The sequence below is a fragment of the Peromyscus eremicus genome, chromosome 7 (genome assembly GCF_949786415.1).
Source record: "Peromyscus eremicus chromosome 7, PerEre_H2_v1, whole genome shotgun sequence".
NCBI classification, from domain to species: domain Eukaryota; kingdom Metazoa; phylum Chordata; class Mammalia; order Rodentia; family Cricetidae; genus Peromyscus; species Peromyscus eremicus.
In genome coordinates this window covers 51570648-51592390 of record NC_081422.1, presented here as the reverse complement: position 1 = coordinate 51592390, position 21743 = coordinate 51570648, and the positions used below count along the sequence as shown (strand labels likewise).

Below are 21743 nucleotides of genomic sequence, written 5' to 3'. Positions count from 1 at the left end.
CAGCATCTGGAAAGCAGAGGCAAGTGATCTCTCTGAGTTCAGGACCAGTCTGGTCTACCTACTGAGTTCCAGGACAACCAGGACTACATAATGAGACCCTGTCTGAAAACCACAAAAACCAACCAACCAAATAAATCTTAAAATGTGACATGATGAGATGATACAGAGTCCATGTCCATTTTGCTGAGAAGAGCATAACAACAACTCAAGTCTACTAAATGGACTGTTGAGTGGAGAACCTGGAAAGACCTTTTCTCTAGGTGCACCCTTTCAATGTTCTCACTGGGACTAAGCCCAGTAATCCTTGAATACAACTTTTAGGAACTGAAGGTTTTCTTTTCTTTTTTCCCTTTCTTTCTTTGGTTTCTCAAGACAGGGTTTCTCTGTGTAGTCCTGGCTGTCTTGGAACTTGCTCTAATTCACAAGGCTGGCTTCTAACTCACAGAAATCCACCTGCCTCTGCCTCCCAAGTGCTGGGATTAAAAAGGTGTGTGCTACCATACCTGGCTCTAAAATAGATTTTAATCTCAAAGTTTTTTTTTTTTTAAAAACCCACCCCTACTGCTTTTGTTTTTAGAGGGTAGGATGTGCTTGTCAACTAGACTAATCTGGAATTAACGAAAACCTACAACATGGAGGAGGGCACACCTGCAAGGAACTTTTGCTTAATTGAAAGTGGGAAGATCTACTTCTAATCCGGGTCTTTGAGGTAGGAAGACACCCCTTTAATCCATATCTTTTGAGCTGAGAAGACCCATCTCTGATCTGGGCCACACTTTTTTTTTTTTTTTTTTTTTTTTTTTTTTTAAAGATTTATTTATTATGTATACAGCATGTTTGACCAGAAGAGGGAGCCACTATGTGGGTGCTGGGAATTGAACTCAGGACCTCTGGAAGAGCAGTCAGTGCTCTTAACCTCTGAGCCATCTCTCCAGTCCATGGGCCACACTTCTGATGGACGCCTATATAAGGAAGGAAGCTTTTGCCCCTTGCCTGCTTGCTCTTGCCTTGCTGTATCAAGTCTATTCCTTCACTAGCATTAGAGCTACTTCTTTGAAATTCTGGCGTATACTGAACACCAGCTAAGACATCCAGCTTAAATCTGCCTTCTAAACAACTACTGGATTTAAAACAACTACTGGATTCTTGGACCTTCCATTCATGGGCAGCCACTGTTATATTACCTGGACCGCAGCCTGTAAGCTATTTCAATAAATTCCTTTTCTATATACACAAAGAGGCTCATTCTGTAAATTCTGTTCCTCTAGAGAATCCTGATTAACACAGAAGGATTGTATAGTGTAGCCCAGGCTAGTGTTGAAGTCCCAGCAATCCTGTGCTGGAACTTTCTGAGTACCATGATTACAGGTATAAATTACATACCTGGTTCTTCTACCCAATTTCTACTTCTAAAATAGTTTTCAAAATTGGAGGATTAGCATTAAACTTGCCTGTATATGAGGAAAATTTTAAAGTTCTATACAGAAAAGAATTGCACCGTAGCTACAAGAGATTTGGGGCCCTTTCTACCATCCACAAAACCACAAACCTGGTTCACTGAACTCAAACTGTTTATTCTTCCATCTGGAATTTTGGTACATGCCATGAAGAAGGTCTCTACTTCTTTCTCTTTTTCCCCCCTTCAAGATAGAAAGACAGGGTTTCTATGTGTAGCCTTGGCTGTCTTAGAATTTACTCTGTAGACCAGGCTGGCCTCGAACCCAGAGATCTGCCTGCCTCTGCCTCCTCAGTGCTGGGACCAACAGTATGTGCCATCACCACTTGGTTGGATAGGGGACTTCATGTCAACCTCAATAAAAAGCCTGGCATCCAGTTTAATGAGCTTCTCTGGGAGGCAGTTCTCCAAACACAGTATTGGTTTTGAGGAATTGTATGACTTATATGACTGTGCTGGAAGAGGACTCTTAGAAGCTTATGTAGCTCCCTCGAATTCTTTCATTTCCTGATTCTGCTCTGTATTTTCTTGTGACAACTCTAGTTCTGAGTACGGCTGTATGCTAGTGAATCACTACTACTCCATGGACACACACTCCTCCGTCTGATGGAGTGAGGACTACAGGTTCTCTAATGCTTCCACCTCTTGAATGCTGGGGATTTTACAGGTAAGCCAGCAAATGCTCTAATGGCATCCTCAGGAGAGAGAACAGATGAACAATATAGGAAACCAAGAATCTGAAGCTCCTCCCTGCCCCCACCCCAAGCTGTGAACAGTATATATTACCACCAGCAGTGACTTTGCAGACTTGCCTTGGGAGAAATACTGGTTTCTGTGCCAGATGTTCTCGAAGTTCAGGAGATGTAGTATCAGAACTCATATATCGTTCCACATAGTCTGACCAACGCTAGAAAGAGAAACATAAGAGAAAGATCATAAAAACAGCTACATCAGGAGTCTAATCCTGCCACAAAATGTACAGACTACAGATTTCAAGAACAAAATAGCCTACTGTGGTAGTATACAAAAGTAATTCTAGCCGGGCGGTGGTGGCGCACGCCTTTAATCCCAGCACTTGGGAGGCAGAGCCAGGCGGATCTCTGTGAGTTTGAGGCCAGCCTGGGCTACCAAGTGAGTTCCAGGAAAGGCGCAAAGCTACACAGAGAAACCCTGTCTCGGAAAAAAAAAAAAAAAAAAAAAAAAGTAATTCTAGCACCTGGGAGAATAAGATAGGATGACTGCAAACTTGAGGCCAGTGAAGGCCATATGGAAAGAGCCTATCCAAAAAGAGGGGGGTCACTCAGGTTAGCTCAGTGGTAAAGCGATTGCCTTTGAACCCCAGAACCGTAAAACTAAAAAGTAATGCCCTTTCAAGAACATGCTTGTTACTTGGTATTGAAATACATATTTAAACTGTTAGCCAGGCAAGATAGTACATTTGAGGTGGTTATCAAAACTAAATTGGTAGAAAGTGTGAAAGGACCAAGCAGATGCCATTGACAGGCTGCTCAGTCTTCTCTCAGAGATCAGGCCTCAATTTAAGTTACCTGAGATTTGAGCAAGCAGTTTCTGGGAGGGCCACGAACAAAAGACATAGTCCTTGCAGTAGCTCCTTTTCTGCACGTACTCCAACTGCTTGGGACCCCTCACCAACTTAAGAGCTACACGCATGAGTCAATGTGAACGTGTGAGGCCAGCCTCCATGACAGCACAAGAACAGAGTCTGGGCCACTGAGTCAGCCCCCAGTCAGTACGTGCTTGCCCAGCCAGCATCCATGGTAGCTTAAGAACAAAGCCTGGGACTTGTCCAGGCCGCACAAAAATGATAACTGTAACCCCCAACCAGTAAATTCAAAGGTTATATGATGCGAAGGCTTGTAACACCCTGCTTGTGATTTTTCCCTTTAAAAACCCCTCACCCTGAAAGCTCAGGGCCATCCTCCTCCACCGTGTCGAGTGTTGGACACGGACCAAGCCCGGGCTTGCTTGTTATCAATAAACCCCTGTATGTTTTGCATCAGATATCAACTCTATGGTGGTCTTGCTCGGGGGTCTCTAGACGGGTGTCACCACCCACAACTGCAGAACAGTATCACTGATAACCTTCCACATTAATATGTGGAATTCTGGCAACTCTTGAAAAAAATGTAAAGTTTTGGCAAACATAAGCCAAATGGTCTCTTCTTATTCTTCAGAACATCATCTATGTGGCCTGGCCCCTTTTTATATTATTATTGTAGACCAATGACAATATATTACCCGAGTCAAAAACTCCTGGGTTCACAGGGTGGTGGTAGCTCACATCTTTAATCTCAGCACTTGGGAGGCAGAAACAGGCGGATCTCTGTGTGTTCGAGGCCAGACTGGTCTATAAAACCAGTTCCAGGACAGCCAGGACTACACAGAGAAACCTTGTCTCAAAAAACAAAAACAAAACAAAAAAGTAAACATGAGGGCTGGAGAGATGGCTCAGAGGCTAAGAGCACTGGCTGTCCTTCCAGAGGTCTTGAGTTCAATTCCCAGCAACCACATGGTGGCTCACAACCACCTGTAATGAGATCTGACGCCCTCTTCTGGCCTGCAGGGATACACTGTATACATAATAAGTAAATCTTTTTTAAAAAAGTAAGTAAACATGATACTATATCAAATGATACCACAAAACAAACAAAAGCATCTCATTTACTATTTATAGTCATTTAGAGGAAAACAAAAACAAAAGGAAAATTTAAGCTGCCAACCGTATTTACTGAGGAGGAAAGGGGAGGCACTGACCCTAAACAGCTACTACCACTGCAGCCTCCAAAGTGAATATGGGTAGACTTAGTTGGAATAATCTACACTCTAAATAACCGTTAAAACACCTTCTGGAGGGCTTGAGATGCCTGAGTGGTTAAGAGTACTTGGTGCTCTTTAGAGGCTCCAAGTTCTGTTCCCAGCACCCATAACGCGCGCGCGCGCGCACACACACACACACACACACACACACACACACACACACACACACACGCATGCACCCTAAATCAGTGGTGGTAGCACAGGCCTTTAATCTCAGCACTCGGGAGGCAAAGGCAAGTGGATATCTGAGTTCTAAGCCAGCCTGGTCTACAGAGGAAGTTCCAGGACAGCCAAGATTATACAGAGAGACCCTGTCTCAAAAATAAATAAATAAATAAATAAATAAATAAATAAATAAATAAATAAATAAATAAATAAATAACATAACATAAAATAAAAGTAAATCCTAAAAACATAATCACAGGAACCCTAAGGAGCTTCAGAATCCCCCAGAATTCAGGGCAACTAGGCAAGCTCTATGTGTAATGTACTTGTCCATACCTCTGCTTCCACAGGGTCATCTGAGTTCTCCTCTTCTGTGTCCAGAAGCTCAATGGTCAGCTGAACCTGGCCTTGACTTTGAATGAACATTAGCTGAAAACAGAAGCAGAGCATAAACAAACAAAACAAAACTTCTAGGGCCATAAACCTAGATTGTCATACTGTAGGTGGAAAGGTATTAAAATTCTAAAATTTTGTTCCAGAGCTGGAGAGATGGCTCAGTTATTAAGAGCACTGACTGCTTTTCCAGAGGACCCGGGTTCAATTCCCAGCACCCACATGGCAGCTAACAACTGCCTCACATAGACATACATGCAGGCAAAACATCAATGCAGAGAAAATAAAAATAAATTATTTAAAAAAATAAATAAAATTTTGTTCCAACGAAAAAAGATGAGGACATTGAAAAGCTGCTGATTAAAAAAAAGATAAAGTGGGACTGCAGAAATGGCTCAGAAGTTAAGAGCCCTGGCTGTTCTTCTAGAGTACCTGGGTTTGACACATGGTGGTAACTCCAGTTCCAGAGGATACAATGTCCTCTTTTGGCCTCTGAGGGCATTGCATGCAGATGGTATAGAAACATACATGAAGTCAAAGCATCTTTACACATAAAAATACATCTTAAAAACAATTTTTAAGTTAGTAACTGTTCATTTGCTCAGGTTACACAGCTCACACCCCAATCCAGCTAGGTCAAAGTGGAGCTCTCAGCCCTTATCAGAGAAGCCTCCTTCTGCAGCAGGTAGGGACTACTACAAAGAGCCACAACTGGTCAAAATGCAGAACATGACTGACCATGGTGTGCCTGACCCTGTGGGAGCCCGTTCTCAGGTTCCTCGTGGTTTTACCCAGCAGGTCCGCATAGAGGATGATTAGGACCACGGGCCTGAGTGCAGGTGTCTGAGATGGTCTGCACTTGGCTGTGCTGGGGAGGAGGTCTTTTGCTCCACCCCTTGGCGTCTCTATAAAAACCCTGGGGCAGAGACAGTTGGCACCTGTTGGAAAAGGTTCCAGGCCCTCGAGGCTATCCTTTATTTTCTATCTGTTTATCTCCGCAAGATTCTCTGCAATAAATCCTTCTATCTAATATTTCCTGCTGCTCGCACTCAAGAAAACTCTGGGGAACTGTGGAGGTGGTTGGGTAAACACCCCACATGACCCCAACTGATATATCTGCAATGCAAGCCCTACACTTAAGGTTCAGCAAAGATTAAGAAAGAAGAGTCACAAAGACTGTAAGAGCCAGAAGACCAGGGGATCGGTTTTGAGATAGTGTCTTCTAGACATAACAGGGAAGCCACATCCATGAAATCTCAAAAATAGGGTTACCTAAACAAGACCTGCATAATGTCATCAGCTGGTATTCCATGGTAGAGGGGAGAATTTCACAAAGGTCCATCATTAGATGGAAGAGCTACAGGTAGTCAATGGCTGTTGAGAGAGGGAGAACCTATTTTCTCTAGTGACAAGCCCTGATAGGTTACTGCAGGTGGTCAGTCCTAAATATATGTACATCTAAGTAACACCAAATGGATTCCATGGGCTGTATTCACACAGGACAGTGAAAATTAAAGAGAGCAAATGGGAAGGAACGCAGGAGAAACTGGAAGGGGGAAAGAAAGGGGTAGAAATGACATAAACATAGTATTCATGTGTGAAATTTTCAAAACTTAAAAATTGAAAGAAATTACAAAGAATGTTCTGTTGGACTAGCCGGATGGCTCAGTGGGTAAAGGTACTTACTGACAAGCTGACAACCTGAGCTTAAACCCTGAAGTCTACACAGTGGGAGGAGAGACCTGGCTCCTGTCACACACACAGTCTTTAGAAGGTTCTGTGAAGCTAGGTGTGATGGTGCACGCCTGTAATTCCAGCACAAAGGAGGCGAGGCAAGAGGACTGACTGCCAACAGTACGGCCTACAGAGTCAGTTTCAGACAAACCTGGGCTAAAAACAGAGCCACAAACAAACCCTTCTGGATTCTAATACTTTGCTAATAATATGTGTATGATTTTAAAAACATTCATTTATAAATCAAAACACTGATCGCTTCTCGGCCTTTTGGCTAAGATCAAGTGTAGTATAAATCAAAACACTGATAAGGGCAGTTATATGCCATATTTTATAAAAACCCGTTAACAGCTGTCCTTTTCTGGAACCTTGGCTTTCTCAATGTCCTGACTCAGTTTACTGAAGATAAGAAAATTATGCATACATGCAGGCAAAACATTCACATAAAATAAAAAAATAAAATTCCCATGGGCAATTCCATTTTTTACAAGTAAATTTGTGGTAAGTTGGTCACAGCAGGACACTGCTTTAATTCTAGAACCAAGAATGTGGAGGCAAGATGCTCAAAGGCTAAAATATGGTCACCTGTGACGTGGCAGTTTAAGGACAGCTTGATAACTCTATCTCAAAAAGTAATAATAAAAAAGCAAACTTAATTTCAACCTTCTTCATTGACACAGAAAGAAACTAGAATTCGAGGATTGTGAAAGGCCATGTTACGATTCTGGCAGATGCAGCAAGATGGAAGCTCACTGGCTTGCAGTATGCCTTTTAGAGAGGCTATTTAAAAAAACACAAAACCCTAATCTGTTCCTAAAACTTAAAATCTAGCAAAAATAATATAGTTAACCTAAAACAAATCTGAGACAAACAAACAGTAAGAACAATAAAAACATGTTACATTATACACTGTGCAAGTGATTCAACACTTCACCCTCCTCTCAGCTCCCAGAGGACCATAACAGGCTGTGTTTGTTTATTTTTTTGAGACAGGGTTCTCCTATGTAGCCCTGGTTGTCATGGAACTCACTATGCAGAGCAGGTTGGCCTTGAGCTCACAGAGAGCCACCTGCCTCTGCCTCCTGAGTTGTTGGGGTAAAAAGTTTTTTTTAACCACTATTGTTGGCTTAGCTGTATTTAATTTTGAGGAATTGTAATATAAATGCCATCCAGTATTCACAAGAGGCTGCAATTTAATTCCACAGTGTGTTAGACATGGGGGTTTGTTTCTGATTACTTGTTTTTATAGTTACCTATTACAATAAAAACTACCTGATATACCCAATTATAGGCATTTCTTTTATGGGTTGAGGTGAGTAAGGAGGGTGACCTTGAATTTCTGATCTTCCTAAATTTAACCTCTTGAGTGCTAGGATTCCAGAAGTGAGGTAGGAATAGCTCAGGGCTTCACAAATGCGGTCCAAGTATTCTATAACTAATCTACATCCCAATGAAATATAGCCGGACACAGGGTCATATCTACAATGTAATGCCATCATTCTGGAGGTTGAGAAAGGAGGATCTATAATTTAAGAATAGACTGTTACATAGCTAGACCCTGTCTCATTAAAAAAAAAAAAAAAAAAACAGAAGGGAAGATGAGGGGAAGGGAGAAAAAAGTAGCTGTAAAAACTATGTTGATGATCCTGGGGAATGAATAATTAAACCAGCTCTTTTAAAATGTGCATTTTCAAGGGGCTAAACAGACAGCTCAGCGCTGGGAACATGTAAAATATCATTTTAAGGTGTGTTACTTTTGTTTATGTTGCATTTGTTTAACTCTGTGAAGCTGTGTTACTCTGTCTATCTAAAACACCTGATGGTCTAATAAAGAGCTGAACGGCCAATAGTGAGGCAGGAGAAAGAAATAGGCAGAGCTCGCAGGCAGAGAGGATAAATAGAAGGAGAATCTGGGAGAGAAAAAGGAGGAGCCAAAGAAGGCGGAGGACATCAGCAAGCCAGAGAGTACGTAAGAGTAAGATTTACAGCCAGGCAGTGGTGGCGCAGGCCTTTAATCCCAGCTCTAGGGAGGTAGAGGAAGGTGGATCTCTATGAGTTCAAGACCAGCCTGGGCTACAGAGTGAGTTCCAGGAAAGGCGCCAAAGCTACAAAGAGAAACCCTGTCTCGAAAAACAAACAAAAACAAACAAACAACACCAACAAAAAAGAATAAGATTTACAGAAGTAAGAGAATGTGAAAAGCCCAGAGGCAAAAGTTAGATGGGATAATTTAAGAAAAGGAAACAAGCCAAGCTAAGGAAGGCCAAGCACTCATAAGTAAGAATAAGCCTCCATGTGTGAATTTAATGCTAGCCACCCAGCTAGCATTGTAGTTTTTTAAAAGCTCTGAGATCAACCAAGTTTGGTTTTGCTTATTTCATTGTTTGGGTTTTTTTTTTTTTTTTTTTTTTTTTTTTTTAAGTGAAACCAAAGTAACTGGGCAGACAGCTCAGTTGGTAAAGTGCTTGCAGCCAAACAAGCACGGGGATCTGGTTTGATTCCCAGTACTCATGTACAACTCTGGCTCATAATCACAGCACTGGAGAGAAAGCCAGCCCACCAGAGAAAATTCAGTGAGCTCCAGGCCAATGAGACAAACTATTAAAAAAAGAAAGAAAAGGAAGGTGGTGGGGGGAGACACAAAACCTGTAAGGTGTACACCTCCTGCAGCAGACCATGTGCACACACATGCATACACACTCAAACCTGTACTCAAAACACATACACATAACAAACGAGAGAATGAAGGAGTGAACGGCAGAGGAGGTCAGAAGTAGACTGTCCAACACAGACTTGTTTTTGGAGATTAACGGCGGCAGCAGCTGGCTAAATGAGTAACTCCTACCTTAAAGCAGTTCTCATCTGACATAAGTTGCTCTGCTTTCCGCTGGTACGTTGACTCCAGAAGGCTCCTTGATGTCTGAGTGTTCAGCTGGCCTCCGGTGGCTCCGTTACTGTTTTCTGCCAAGTATAGGTCAGTAACCTGCACACAGACCTCATCGCTGACGATGTGCTGCAGCTAGAACAAAGCACAGGCCAGCCAGTGAGCCAGGAAAGCACCTCTCCTATCCTCTGGTCATTCCACTTACAACATTTTTGGTTTTTTTTTTTTTTTTTTTAAATTTACAAAGTTAAGCACTATCATTTTCATAGAAAATAACCAAGTCAGGATCTCCTGCCTTTATGAACACTTCATAAAGAAAACTCACATATATTTAAAAGCAAAACCAAGTCTCAGTGGGATAATGATTTCCGCTCATGTTTCCTAGCAAAGTAAATAAAATGTCATTCCAAGTATCTTAAAAAAAATGCTTTGCAGTTACTGGCTTTTGTTTTTGTTTGTGACGGGGTCTAATGTACTCTAGGCTAGCTTCAAATTTAGTATGTAGCTGAGAGATAACCTTGAAATCCTAATCTTCCTGTCTCCACCTCCCAGGTTTAGGGATTATGTATACCACCATGCCAGGTTCCATAGTTTGTATTCCATGCCACCTCCATGTATTTTTAAATTGTTTACAATTTTGTTTTCACATATATTTCTCATCCAATCCACAAGTACTTTGGAAAACAGGTTAGAATGGAAGAAATCCCCTATTGTAAGAAATTTTTTTGTGTGTTAAATAATAAACTTATGGGACTTGGGGTGTGGAGAGGCACATCAGAGAACTCTAAAAACAAGATCCATGTGACTTTGAAAAAATTTTTTATATGCATTCTGTGAGCCTGTGGTGTGTCAGCTATATGAGTTTGGGTGCCCACAGAGGCTGGAAGGGAACACTGGATATCATAGAACTGCAGTTACAGGAGGTTGGGAGCCACCATGTGGGTGCTGAGAAGAATAGCAAGTGCTCCTAACTGCTGAGCCACTTTCTAAGTCCATTTCTGGGATTCCTAATCCTTGTACAAAACCTGAAACTTAAGAAGTTGCTGCATAAACCAGGTGTGGTAGCTCACGCTTTTAATCCCAGCATTCAAGCGGCAGAAGTACATGGATCATTTTGTGTTCAAGGCCAGTCTGGTGTACATAGTGAGTTCCAGGACAGCCAGGGCTATATAGAGACCTGGTCTCCTCATTACCTGCCCCCAGGAGCTCAACTAATGAGCAGACTTGGAACTAGAAGTCAAGTTCTTAACCCAGGGCCAACTTGCTCACTAGCAGGCCAATGATTATTCCATATTTGGCAGAAGTATAGTCCTTAAATTGTGCACATTAATTCTTTTAATTTTTTCCTAAGGCTGGGTTAGATTAAACCCAGGACCATATAAAGTTACATCCTTCACCTCAACTGTTCATTTTCAATACAAGCTAAATGTGGTTGAAAATTGTTAACCTTTTTTTGGAGGGGCTTGCAGCAGACTTACTAGACTTAATGACTTATGTTAACAACCGTAGAAAGTTGAATCTTGTATGCACTGGTTGCTGGGGCAACCCCAGGCCATGACATATGTTAGGCAAGTGCTACAACCACGGGCAACATCCCCATCCCCATCCCACTAGTCACTAGTTCTGTTTTGATTTCCCTCACTATTCTTTTATTTATTTATTTATTTATTTATTTATTTATTTATTTATTTATTTATTTATTTTTGGTTTTTCGAGACAGGGTTTCTCTGTGTAGCTTTGCGCCTTTCCTGGAACTCACTTGGTAGCCCAGGCTGGCCTCGAACTCACAGAGATCGCCTGGCTCTGTCTCCCGAGTGCTGGGATTAAAGGCGTGCGCCACCAATGCCTGGCTCCTTCACTATTCTTATTGTGAAATTAAAATTCTAGATGACTCAGAGGGTAAAGTTGACTGACCTCAAGCCTGATGACCTGAGTTTAACCCCTGAAATTCACATGGTGGAAGAGAACACACACCCATAAGCTCTCCTCCTTACCTTCACATAGACACATGGCATACACATATATAAAACACATAAATAAATGTCAAAATAATAATTCTCACAAGTGAAATGAAACCCTACCCATAAAAATACCAGAAAAAATTAAAATTTAGGATTGGGGTATATATAGCTTAGTGGTAGAGAGCTTGCCTAGCCAGACAAGGTCTTGAGTTTAGTCCCTAACACCAAACCAACCAATCCCTAAAAACAGAGAAGAAAAATGTTAATTTCAATACTGATTCATCTGTTTTACTTAGCCATTCTACTTTTAGGAAGATATGGTCTTTGTGAAGTAAAAACAATTTGGACATCATCATTAAAATAAGGCTTATTATGACTTGGTAACACAGTAAAAGCTCCACCAAGTTTTAAGTGGGGGAGAAAGAGCAAGGTAAAAGTCTAGCCAAGACATGAACTCTCCACACCATGAAGATTCTCCTCCTGGCTTGTATCTTGTTAAAGAGGACTAAGTACTACTTACTCCCTATTCACATCCTCTTACGTATCTGGCCTCTCTCAGAATCTTTGGAAAAGGCAGCACTATAAATCCAGAGACAACTAGGGGACATGTACACTCACAGTCACGTTTAGCCTTTCATCTGGTAACCTGAAATGATGTAGGGATGGTTTTTGGGATTTTTTTTTTTTTAAAATAAAGAAGCACCTGCACTGAAAAGCTGGGTAATACCAAAGTCAGAGGTGCTGAAGTCTCAGAAGGGCTGGCGGAGGCGGAAGTATATGCTGAGTGTCCAGTGCAGAGAAACACGAGAATGGAGATGGCCAGGCGGAAGGGACACTTCCCTTGTCAGGTCCTCACATGATGACATCATATTTGAGCTCTGTTACTAAGATATCTGAGACTGCCTACTTAGAGTTAACCCCTCTTTTTGAGACACGGTCTTATGTATCAGAGGCTGTCCTTGAACTTCCTATGTAGTTGAAGATGACCTTCAATGTTTGACCTCCTCCTCCAAAATGCTGAGATTATATGTATATTGCCACACCCATTTTATGGAGGGTTGGAGATCCAACCCAGGCCTTCATGTATGCTTGGCAATTAACTATCAATTGAGCTACAGAAAGCCCCAGCCTGAAAAAGACAAGACAAATGTATAGCTTGACCTTGAAACTTGTTCAACCAGAATTGAACTCCAGGGGACCACCAAGTAAAAAGAAAAGATGATTAGACCCAGCTCACTTTAAAGTTATGAGAAGTGTGATGGTTTGAATAGGAATGGCCCCCACAGACTCATGTGTTTGAATGCTTGGCTCATAGGGAATGGCACTGTTAGGAGGTGTGGCCTTGTTGGAATAGGTGTAGCCTTGTTAAAAGAAGTGTGTCTTTTAACAAAAAGAAGGCTCTGAGGTCTCATATTCTCAAGCTACATCCAGTGTGGAAAAGTCTCCTCTTGCTGCCTGCTGACCAAGATATATATCTCTCAGCTCCTTCTTCAGCACCATGTCTGCCTGCATGATGCCATGCTTCTCACTATGAGGATAACGGACTAAAAACATTTGAAACTGTAAGCCAGCCCCAATTAAATGTTTCTTTTAATAAGAGTTGCTGTGGTCATGGTGTCTCTTCTCAGCAATAAAACCATAAGATAAGAAATTTGAATGTCTTAAAAACACATGGATTTGGGTTTTCTGGAGGAAACTCCCGTTTTCCAGTTTTTAAAAGTATGTTGATAGCGTTAACCACACAAATTCATACCCAGATTCTTTTAAGTAAATAAATTCTATTTAAAAAACTAACCTAAGGCTTATGAAAGTTAATTTTATTGGCTTGGTACTATGAAAGACTTTGTTCCTAGCTGTAGCCAATAGTAAGATTGGAAGCAGAAACATACATGGGGGAAATGGAGCTGGTAATTTATATACATTTAGGGAATCAATAGGGATTTGTCTTTCAAATTATGAGTATAGCTGACTGTCAGTCATCACCCAGACCCCTTATGGGAAGGTCTAGTAGCTTTTCAACTTTTAGAGTTGCCTCACTAACAACTTTGGGTAAGACACAAGATTCAGTTACATTCAGCTTTCTTACCAATCCTGACTAGATTCTATGAGCATACAGAGGCACATATCCTTCCAAAGCCAAGGGAAAAGCAAGGGTCCTTTCAAAGAGTCAGTATTTTCCTCAAGGGAACTCTAAGCCTTTCTCTACAATACAAAAGCAATGTGGACTTCAGGGAAGAATTTGCTTTTTCTATCTTCTTAGCTCACAGAATTCGTGTACTCTGATCCCCTAGCGAGTTCAGAATACTAGTAGGAAGTCTATCCACGCAGCAGAAAACCTGTGACAACCTTCCTGTCAGAAGGATAACACAGTTAGAAAGAATCACATTGGTTGGCTCACACCTGTAATCTCAGTACTCAGGAAACTGACACAGAATAACACTAGTTCAAGGTCAGTCAACGCTATATAGTGAGATCCTGTCACAAACATACTCAACATATTGAAAAATTCCAAAAATAAAACATAAAAGCAACTATAAACTTAACACAGTGAGTCTCAGATAAATGAGGTGGGCAGAGCATTTTAAAGGACTTCTAATATTAAATAAGGCAAATAGACAGAATCACCATCATCTTCAGAAAAGGCAATGTTACATCTATGTTTCCTTCTCAGAAAACGTTAAGAGGTGAACCTCTATGTTTTCTTTAAGTGGCCATTAGGACAGGCTCTGAGGAGGGTCATACTACTGCAAAGTTACACTGAGAACAACTTAAGATCCATTTCAAGGCCAGAAGAGTCATGCTTTGTTAACAGGAGAAACAGATGTTGTACAGCTATCTCCTCTGAACAGAAACATCAGACTCAGGAAGTAAGTAAAAGCTACAAGAATCAGTAAGTAAAGGAAACAAAGTTTTGAAAGCTCCTGAAAACTTGACTTAGAATTGACACCCCCTAACACACAATGGGGGTCTCATATATCCCAGGATGGCCTAGAATGTAGCTGAGGAGGACGCTGAATTTCTTATCCTCCTGTAAAAGCAGTAACAACATCTGGGGAGAAGACACCCTCCAATAGATCAAGCTGCCTTCTGGTTGTGCAGGAGCTCCAAGGATTCAACTTCTGTGAATTGCCAGCCAGGCTGGAGCATGTATGGTGGACTTTTCAATGAAGTGCTGACTTTGGGTTACCCATGTTCTTTAAGTAACCCCAATAAACGTAATGGTTCACTGAGCTAGATTTGGTTAGAAAAATTCCATTTGAAGAAATGTTTGTTCATTGTCTCTCCTGGAAAAGCCACACAACAGACTTCACTTTAACTAGGTCCTTTCCATTTCAGAGAGACACATTTATAAACACTGTATATGGTTAAGTTGCTTTCCTTTTCCCATAGAAATCTTTTTTCTTTGCCTAACCTACTTTTAGGTTAGGACACCTTCCCTTGGTAGTCCTAGCCTCCAGCACACCCTCTCACCTGTCTGACGATGCTCTGGATTAGTTTGTCCATAGTAAAGGCAATGTAGGCGTGAATGGTGAACATCTCTCTCAGTGAATCTTCATACTGTGATGAGTCTATGTTGCCATCAAGCAGGCTCCGCACCATGTCCAGGAAAGCTGGGTAATAATCTTCTACATCAACATCCACTACAGGGAAGATGAGAGAGGTAAGACCTTACTCTGCCAAGACAAGCTCAAAGACAGAGAGCAGGGAATCCCATAGCTGGCTTATACATTATACAGCCTTTGAAAGAACACACACCAGACATGCAAAACATGTCTGACTCGACCCAATTCCAGCAGAGATGCCATCTGATAGGAGGCTGTAATCACCAGCACTGTCCATCCCAGAACAGTGACTGCAACTTCTACACCGGCTTCCAACACAGAGAGACTACACGGGAAAGAGACTTTACAGCACTGCTGAGTTCTCTGTCATCTGAGATCAAAACATTCCAAAACATCCCATTCAAGTTGCTGCCTCCTCCACTGACACAAAACCATTTGCAAGGGGACATAAGCTCATAAAGCTATTTCAATGAAGAGTGAGTAGAGACAAGAAAAGGCAGGCAGAGTTAGATGCTAGCTAGCACTTGGAGACCTCTTGGTAAGCCCGCCATTAAAACATCTGATTTTATCATGTCTTTTCTTTCAAATGGATCTGCAACACTGTACCCCACAAATGACATGAAATGACTTGTCTTTGTCGCACATGGAGCTCTTCATCCAACAGCTGGGACAAGTCGGACTAGTAGAGACAGCAATTAGGACAGGGCACTAGGAGTGGGGACTCCTCAACTCACCAAAATAGCACCCACAAAAATAGCACCCATTTATACAGAGCTCAAAACTAACCTCATCTTGGCCAGTGTGGCACAAACCTATACCCTGGGGAGGTTAAGACCAGAGGATTTCTGAGAGTTTGAAACCAGCCTAGACAACATAAGTTCCTGGTCAATGAACATTTTGTAGCAGAAGACCCTCTCTCAAATACCAATAAAGGCTGGAAATCAAAACAGTGGTGCAAGGAGGTTACTGAGTCTTCACCTTATTGTTTTCCTTATTCTCTTTTTTGACTAAAGTATGATCACTATAGAAAAATGTATAGAACTATAAAATTCGATTTGTGGGGCAGGGGAAATGGTTCAGTGGATAAGAACACTTCCCACATAAGGGGCCCCAGCACCCCTATGGAAAGCTGGCTGTCACCACCTGTACCCTCAGCTCTGCAGGGTGGGAAGAGAGAGAAGCACTGAGGTATGCTGACCACCGACCTAGCTACAGGTTCAGTGAGACCGTCTCAAGGCGGAAGCTACAGAGTACTAGTGCATACTCCATGTTTTCCTCTAGCCTCCCTGTACATAGGCCCCTGCACTCCCCGACACAGACAGAGAGAAAAATTCACATTTTTGTCCCTTTGTGCATACTGGTTGCACTTCAACAGAAAATTCATTAAAAATGTTAATTACAAAAAGAACTCTTCTCATTGATTTAACTGGCCACTTATTTGTAAGGGGAAACAAAAAAGGATCCACCTAAGCCAAACTAGGTGGATCTCACAGACAGGCAAAAGAAACAATTACTGTTTAAAACACGCTACTGGCTGGAGTTTTGTCACAGAATATCACCTTGTCTAAGCCCATGAAAGAAGCAAGTAGCCTCTGAAATATGCCAGGATAAAGCGGAGTCCAAACCACAGATCTGTTGCCACAGCTATGCAGCCTACATCCAGGTTAAGACAGTTATCAAAAGCCGGGCGGTGGTGGTGCACGCCTTTAATCCCAGCACTCGGGAGGCAGAGGCAGGAGGATCTCTGAGAGTTCGAGGCCAGCCTGGACTGCCAAGTGAGTACCAGGTGAGTCCCAGGAAAGGCGTAAAGCTACACAGAAAAACCGTCTCGAAAAACCAAAAAAAAAAAAAAAAAAGACAGTTATCAAGCCAATTTGGCTACTGTATTTGTAATTTCTACTAAACATAAGGAATCATCACACTTAAGGCCCAAAGTTGTTTCTTTCGTGCTAGGTCTAATACAGATAAAGGCCTTTCAAATGGATTCCTGGAGCCATCAGTTCAACAGATAAGAAGCTAGAGTTGTACACAGGATTCCCACAACAGTTATTTACTACTTCATGAAGAGCAAGCATAGAAAGGAAGCCTGCAAGGAAGTGTCTGGCTCACAGGTTAAATAACTAAAGAACGAAACCGTTATCTGAAGTAGGCAGCACAGCACGGCATGGCGTAAAGCACACGGCAGCTTCGTTAACGAGCCCTTCCTTGGCTTTCCTTTTCTTGAATTCTCTTTACCCCTTTGCTGTGTCTCACACCACTTTGAGTCCTAATCCCTTTTCAGAAAATATTAGGATGAGCCATGAAGCCCATTAAAGAGAAGCTTGCTAACAAACATCTAAGAACATTCCTATTTGTCATAAGCATGAATAACGAGGAATTTATATGTTGTTATGGGATGGAATGAACTATGACATCTCATCTGAAACACTGCTCATTAACCTAGCCAATGAATCTCCCATCCCTCACATGTCCACAGTGCTAACGATGGACCCCATGTGTCCATGAACTGAGTACTGCACAAGGTGCTATATATAGATCTTTCCCTAAGCCCTCAAGCAACCCCATAAAGTAACAATCACTGCCTCCATTTTATTGGTTCATCTATGGGTTCATGGGTTTAAGGAAGGTCACATAACCACTTAAGATGCAGAGGTAGGGTCTGAACCCTAGTTCCAATCTAAGGCAGCTGCAAATTGAATGAAACCTCGAAGCCAGCCAGCCATCCACCCTACATACGTTCTGAAAGCCAACCGTCGAAGCACTCACTAGGCTCTTTGAGACGTAGCTGTATGGCAGGGCTATCACTCTTGTCTCGCTTTATGCCTAGCACCTCCCGTTCCCACTCTCTCTCGCGGTTTTCTTCTTCAATTTGCCGCTCCGCTTGGGAACAAATCCGTAGCAGCCTCAAGCAGAGAATCTGATGCAGTCGCATAAATATATACCAGTTGTTATTGACATAGAAGAGGTTGTATACTTCATCCATCCCTCTTAACTTCTGAGCTGCTGTGTTACTAAATAACAACTTGGACTTAGGGGGACTACCCCCGACACCATTGTGCTTCTTAGGTGCCCCTGTGGCCTCGTCCACATCCATTTCTTCCTCCTCTTCTTCTTCCACATCTGAGAGATCACCTCTCTGAGCAAACAGTAGATCAGGAATGAAATGATGCATGATTTGTTTGATTTTGTACTTGTCCTCTTTTTGAATGCCTGTTTGCCTCTTCACATGATGGATAATCAGAGCAGCAGCATCTTCTAGGATCTGTTTGTCTTCATAGGCAAGTGAGAGGTGTGGGCCAACAGGTACACCAGAGTTCTCTTCTGTAGCCTGTTCTTGTCTCTGATGGAACAGACAAAAAAGCATCGTGTGACATGTATACAGCAACAAGCCCACAAGACTACATCAGCAATGCCAGGTGGTGGTGGCGCACACCTTTAATCCCAGCACTCGGGAGACAAAGGCAGGCAGATCTCTGAGTGAGACCAGCCTGGGCTACAAAGCCAAGTACCAAGTTCTAGGATAGCCAGGGTTATACAAAGAAACCCTGTCTTGGAAAACAAAAACAAACAAACAAACAAAAAACTACACCAGCAGTGAATTTTATTATTAATCATAATGGAAACTAGGCACAGTGGTACCTATCTATAATTCCAGCCTTTGGGAGGCTAAGCCAGAAAAGGTGAAAGCTCTAAGCCAATTTGGGTTTACATAAGGAGATCCTATCTCAAAACAGTCAGAGACATGACAATGGCTACCCAATCCAAAATACAGGAACTGACCTAACAGTTTTTGTCTCTCTTCCAAATATTCATAGGTACTAAAGATTAGTACTTCTAGATACTGAGGACTTAAGAGAATTGCCTTTAAAATTCTAGATTATCATTTATGGAAAATATAAAATATTAGGGTGGAGTTTGTCACATGGAGGTTAACATGGTCAAACATAGACACTTAAGTGAAAAGTTCACTTAGTATTTTTATTCTTCAAAACTCAGGACCACTTTTGAAAGCTCCCTACCTCCTAGAACAGGTCGTATTCCCTCTGACTCTTGGCTCCTACTACTTTACCCTCTCAGTAAGTGTGCGGAGTGACAGGGATTACCGACACTCTTTAAGATGTGGTGGGTAAGAAGGTCTCCACAAACACAAGACATTTGTTAGGAGAAGTGGGGAGCAGAAGGTGTAAACAGAAAGTAGAATGGTAAGTTGGGAAATGAGAGGAAGACCTAAGTGTAACAATGAGTCTTAGGTTTAAAGTGGTAGACCAGGAATCAAAAGCTATGATGGACTCCAGTCATGAAGCAAGAACCAGCAGCTCTCAGTGACTGCAGAGCCAAAGCCAGGCTGAACACAGAGAGCAAAGTTGACAGAGATGTAGAACCACCCAGCTCACCTCGTCATAGATGCTTTCAATCTCATTGAGTAAGCTCTTAGACCTCAGGACCTTGGTGTCATTCTGTTTGAAGTTGATGCCCTGGTGATCCAAAGACTTTAAGTAGTACTTCTCATTTTGCTCCCGCCACACCTTGTTAAAGCCTCTCTGAGCTTCTCGCCATTCTTCCTCTTTCATCTTCAACCTTAGCAGGGTGGCAAGAGGTGTGAATAACAATGTGAGAATTCAGAGGGTTTAGAAATGGGAAATATGCCAGGCTTATATGATTGGATGAAAACTTGAACCTATGCAAAATCTGGTCAATTGTTGGTACTTGAGATAATAACCTTGATATTATCTAAATAAGGTTTTTTCCCCCCAGGGGGCTTGTTTTTCTAGACACGTCTTGCAGTGAAGCCTTGGCCTGGTACACAGACCACACAAGTCTCAAACTTACAGCAATTCTGCCTTCCACCTCCCCAATGCTGACATTACAGGCACGAGTAACCACATCTGGCTTCCTTCTGTGAGAATTCCGGAAATTGAATGGAAGGCAGGTTTGGTGGTGCACACCTTTAATCCCAGCCCTTGGGAAACAGAGGCAGGTGGATCTTTGTGAAATCAAGGCCAGCCTGGTCTATGAAACAGTTCCAGGACAACCAGGGCTACACAGAGAAAGCCTGTCTTGGAAGGAAGGAAGAAAGAAAAAAAAGAGGTTTTTATGAAGGAGCATGGAGGTGTTTCTGAGACAAGGCCTCACTTTGAAGCATTGGATGACTTGGAGACCAGGCTAACATCAAATTTACAGCAATCTTCCTGCCTCTGGCTCCCTAGTGTGAAGACTGTAATAAGCATGAACCACTACATCTGGCTTTGATGAGTATTCTTGAAAAGTGAGTTCTCCTTGGCCAACTAAAGCAACACTGAACTTGCTTCTATGTCATGACTTAGAATGTTTACTGAGCTAACGGAAATGCAAAATCCAAAAGAGGGCATTTAGTGACGGGGAAGATTGCAAGTTCAAAGCCAGTCTGGACAATATGAAACCTTATTCCAAAAAAGTGTACACAAAGACACACACACACACACACACACACACACACACACACACACACACACAGAGGTTGGGATATGGTAAAGCATTTGCCTACCAAGCACGTTATACAAATGGTCCGAAATTCAATCTACTGAGAAACAAAAACTAAAACCCAACCCTCAAATATAAATTCAAAGCACCCTATCATACACTAACTCACTTTTCTCTCTCTAAGGCACAGGGAATTGAACTCAGGGACTTATGCATGTTACACAAGCACTCTGCTACTCAGCTACATCTCTAGTCCTTCAACCGTTTCCTGTCAAAATTGGTTCTATTTGGTATACAAAACCCTATTTAAGTTCCCCCATTCTACTCTGTCCCCAAAGGCTAACCAACAAGAAAAGAGAGAACTGGAGTTCTGATAACCATGTGGAAAATCAAAGCCCTATTTAATCAGACACTGAACCTGTCACAAAGCATGTAAAAGCCAGAAGATACAGACCTTTTGAGGACAATTGGAACAGCAATGGAGGGATTCTTCCGCAGACCATCGATGATATCAGCTGCTTTATCAGCATATATCCTCTGGAGTGCTTTTCGATGAATAACTTCTGATGTGCCTCCAAGGGTGTTATCCAAGCGAAATTTGGCTTGTTCCTCAGCAGACAAGCGGGAAAGTTTTTTCTGTATTGCTTCCAGAACCCGGATTGTTGCCAGATTGGTCTCTAAAACTACATCAAGCTTAAAACAGAAAAAGAACAAAAGAGGGTGCTCAGGCCCGAAACCAGAACACAGCAGAGCTGGGAGAATAAGAAGGAGAGCATCAAATTCCTCGGGATAGAAGTCGTGGTTCCTTATACAAGCCATGTAAGACTATCTGTAAAATATCAACAATGGCACCTACTACTTTGATAAGATTGGTTTCTGGAAGAAATGCCATATACGTAAGTTATAAAGCACACAAACTGATTAGCAGTCATCACTCCTATCAAAACTCCTACCACACACTGTTTAGCACTGCTGACCACAGGCCACAGGGACCTAAGAGGAGGCTATTATACTGATCCATTTCCTTACGCTTTTGTTTGTACTGAGACAAAGTCTTACTATGGGTGACCTTGAACTTGCTATATGGACCCGACTGGCCTTCAATTTGTGGCAAGTTCTTGCCTCTGCCACCTAAAGGCTGGGATTACAATGTGAACCACTATGTCTGGCCTATGAACTTCTCTTAAGTCGCAGAAACCCATTACAAGCAGCAAGAATACAATCCAAAAAGACAGTTGTGAGATTAAAGGGTTTAGGAGGGTACTAACTTAAATATGTCTGAAAGATTT

General features: G+C 42.1%; 1 protein-coding gene and 1 pseudogene across 4 annotated transcripts in view; one reads left to right on the top strand and one right to left on the bottom strand.

The window, feature by feature from the left end:
* Positions 1–21743, bottom strand: part of Sin3a (SIN3 transcription regulator family member A) — a 64722-nt gene that overhangs the window by 5817 nt on the left and 37162 nt on the right. For all 4 annotated transcript variants that reach the window (XM_059267942.1, XM_059267943.1, XM_059267944.1 and 1 more), the window contains exons 13-19: positions 20909–21147; positions 19389–19572; positions 17761–18334; positions 14903–15072; positions 9432–9605; positions 4796–4888; positions 2269–2363 (exon numbers count right to left, since the gene is read on the bottom strand). In XM_059267942.1, the coding sequence (XP_059123925.1) occupies positions 2269–2363; positions 4796–4888; positions 9432–9605; positions 14903–15072; positions 17761–18334; positions 19389–19572; positions 20909–21147 (1529 nt within the window). The remainder of the gene's footprint in view (positions 1–2268; positions 2364–4795; positions 4889–9431; positions 9606–14902; positions 15073–17760; positions 18335–19388; positions 19573–20908; positions 21148–21743) is intronic.
* On the top strand, positions 6841–6932 carry LOC131915789 (U2 spliceosomal RNA; annotated as a pseudogene).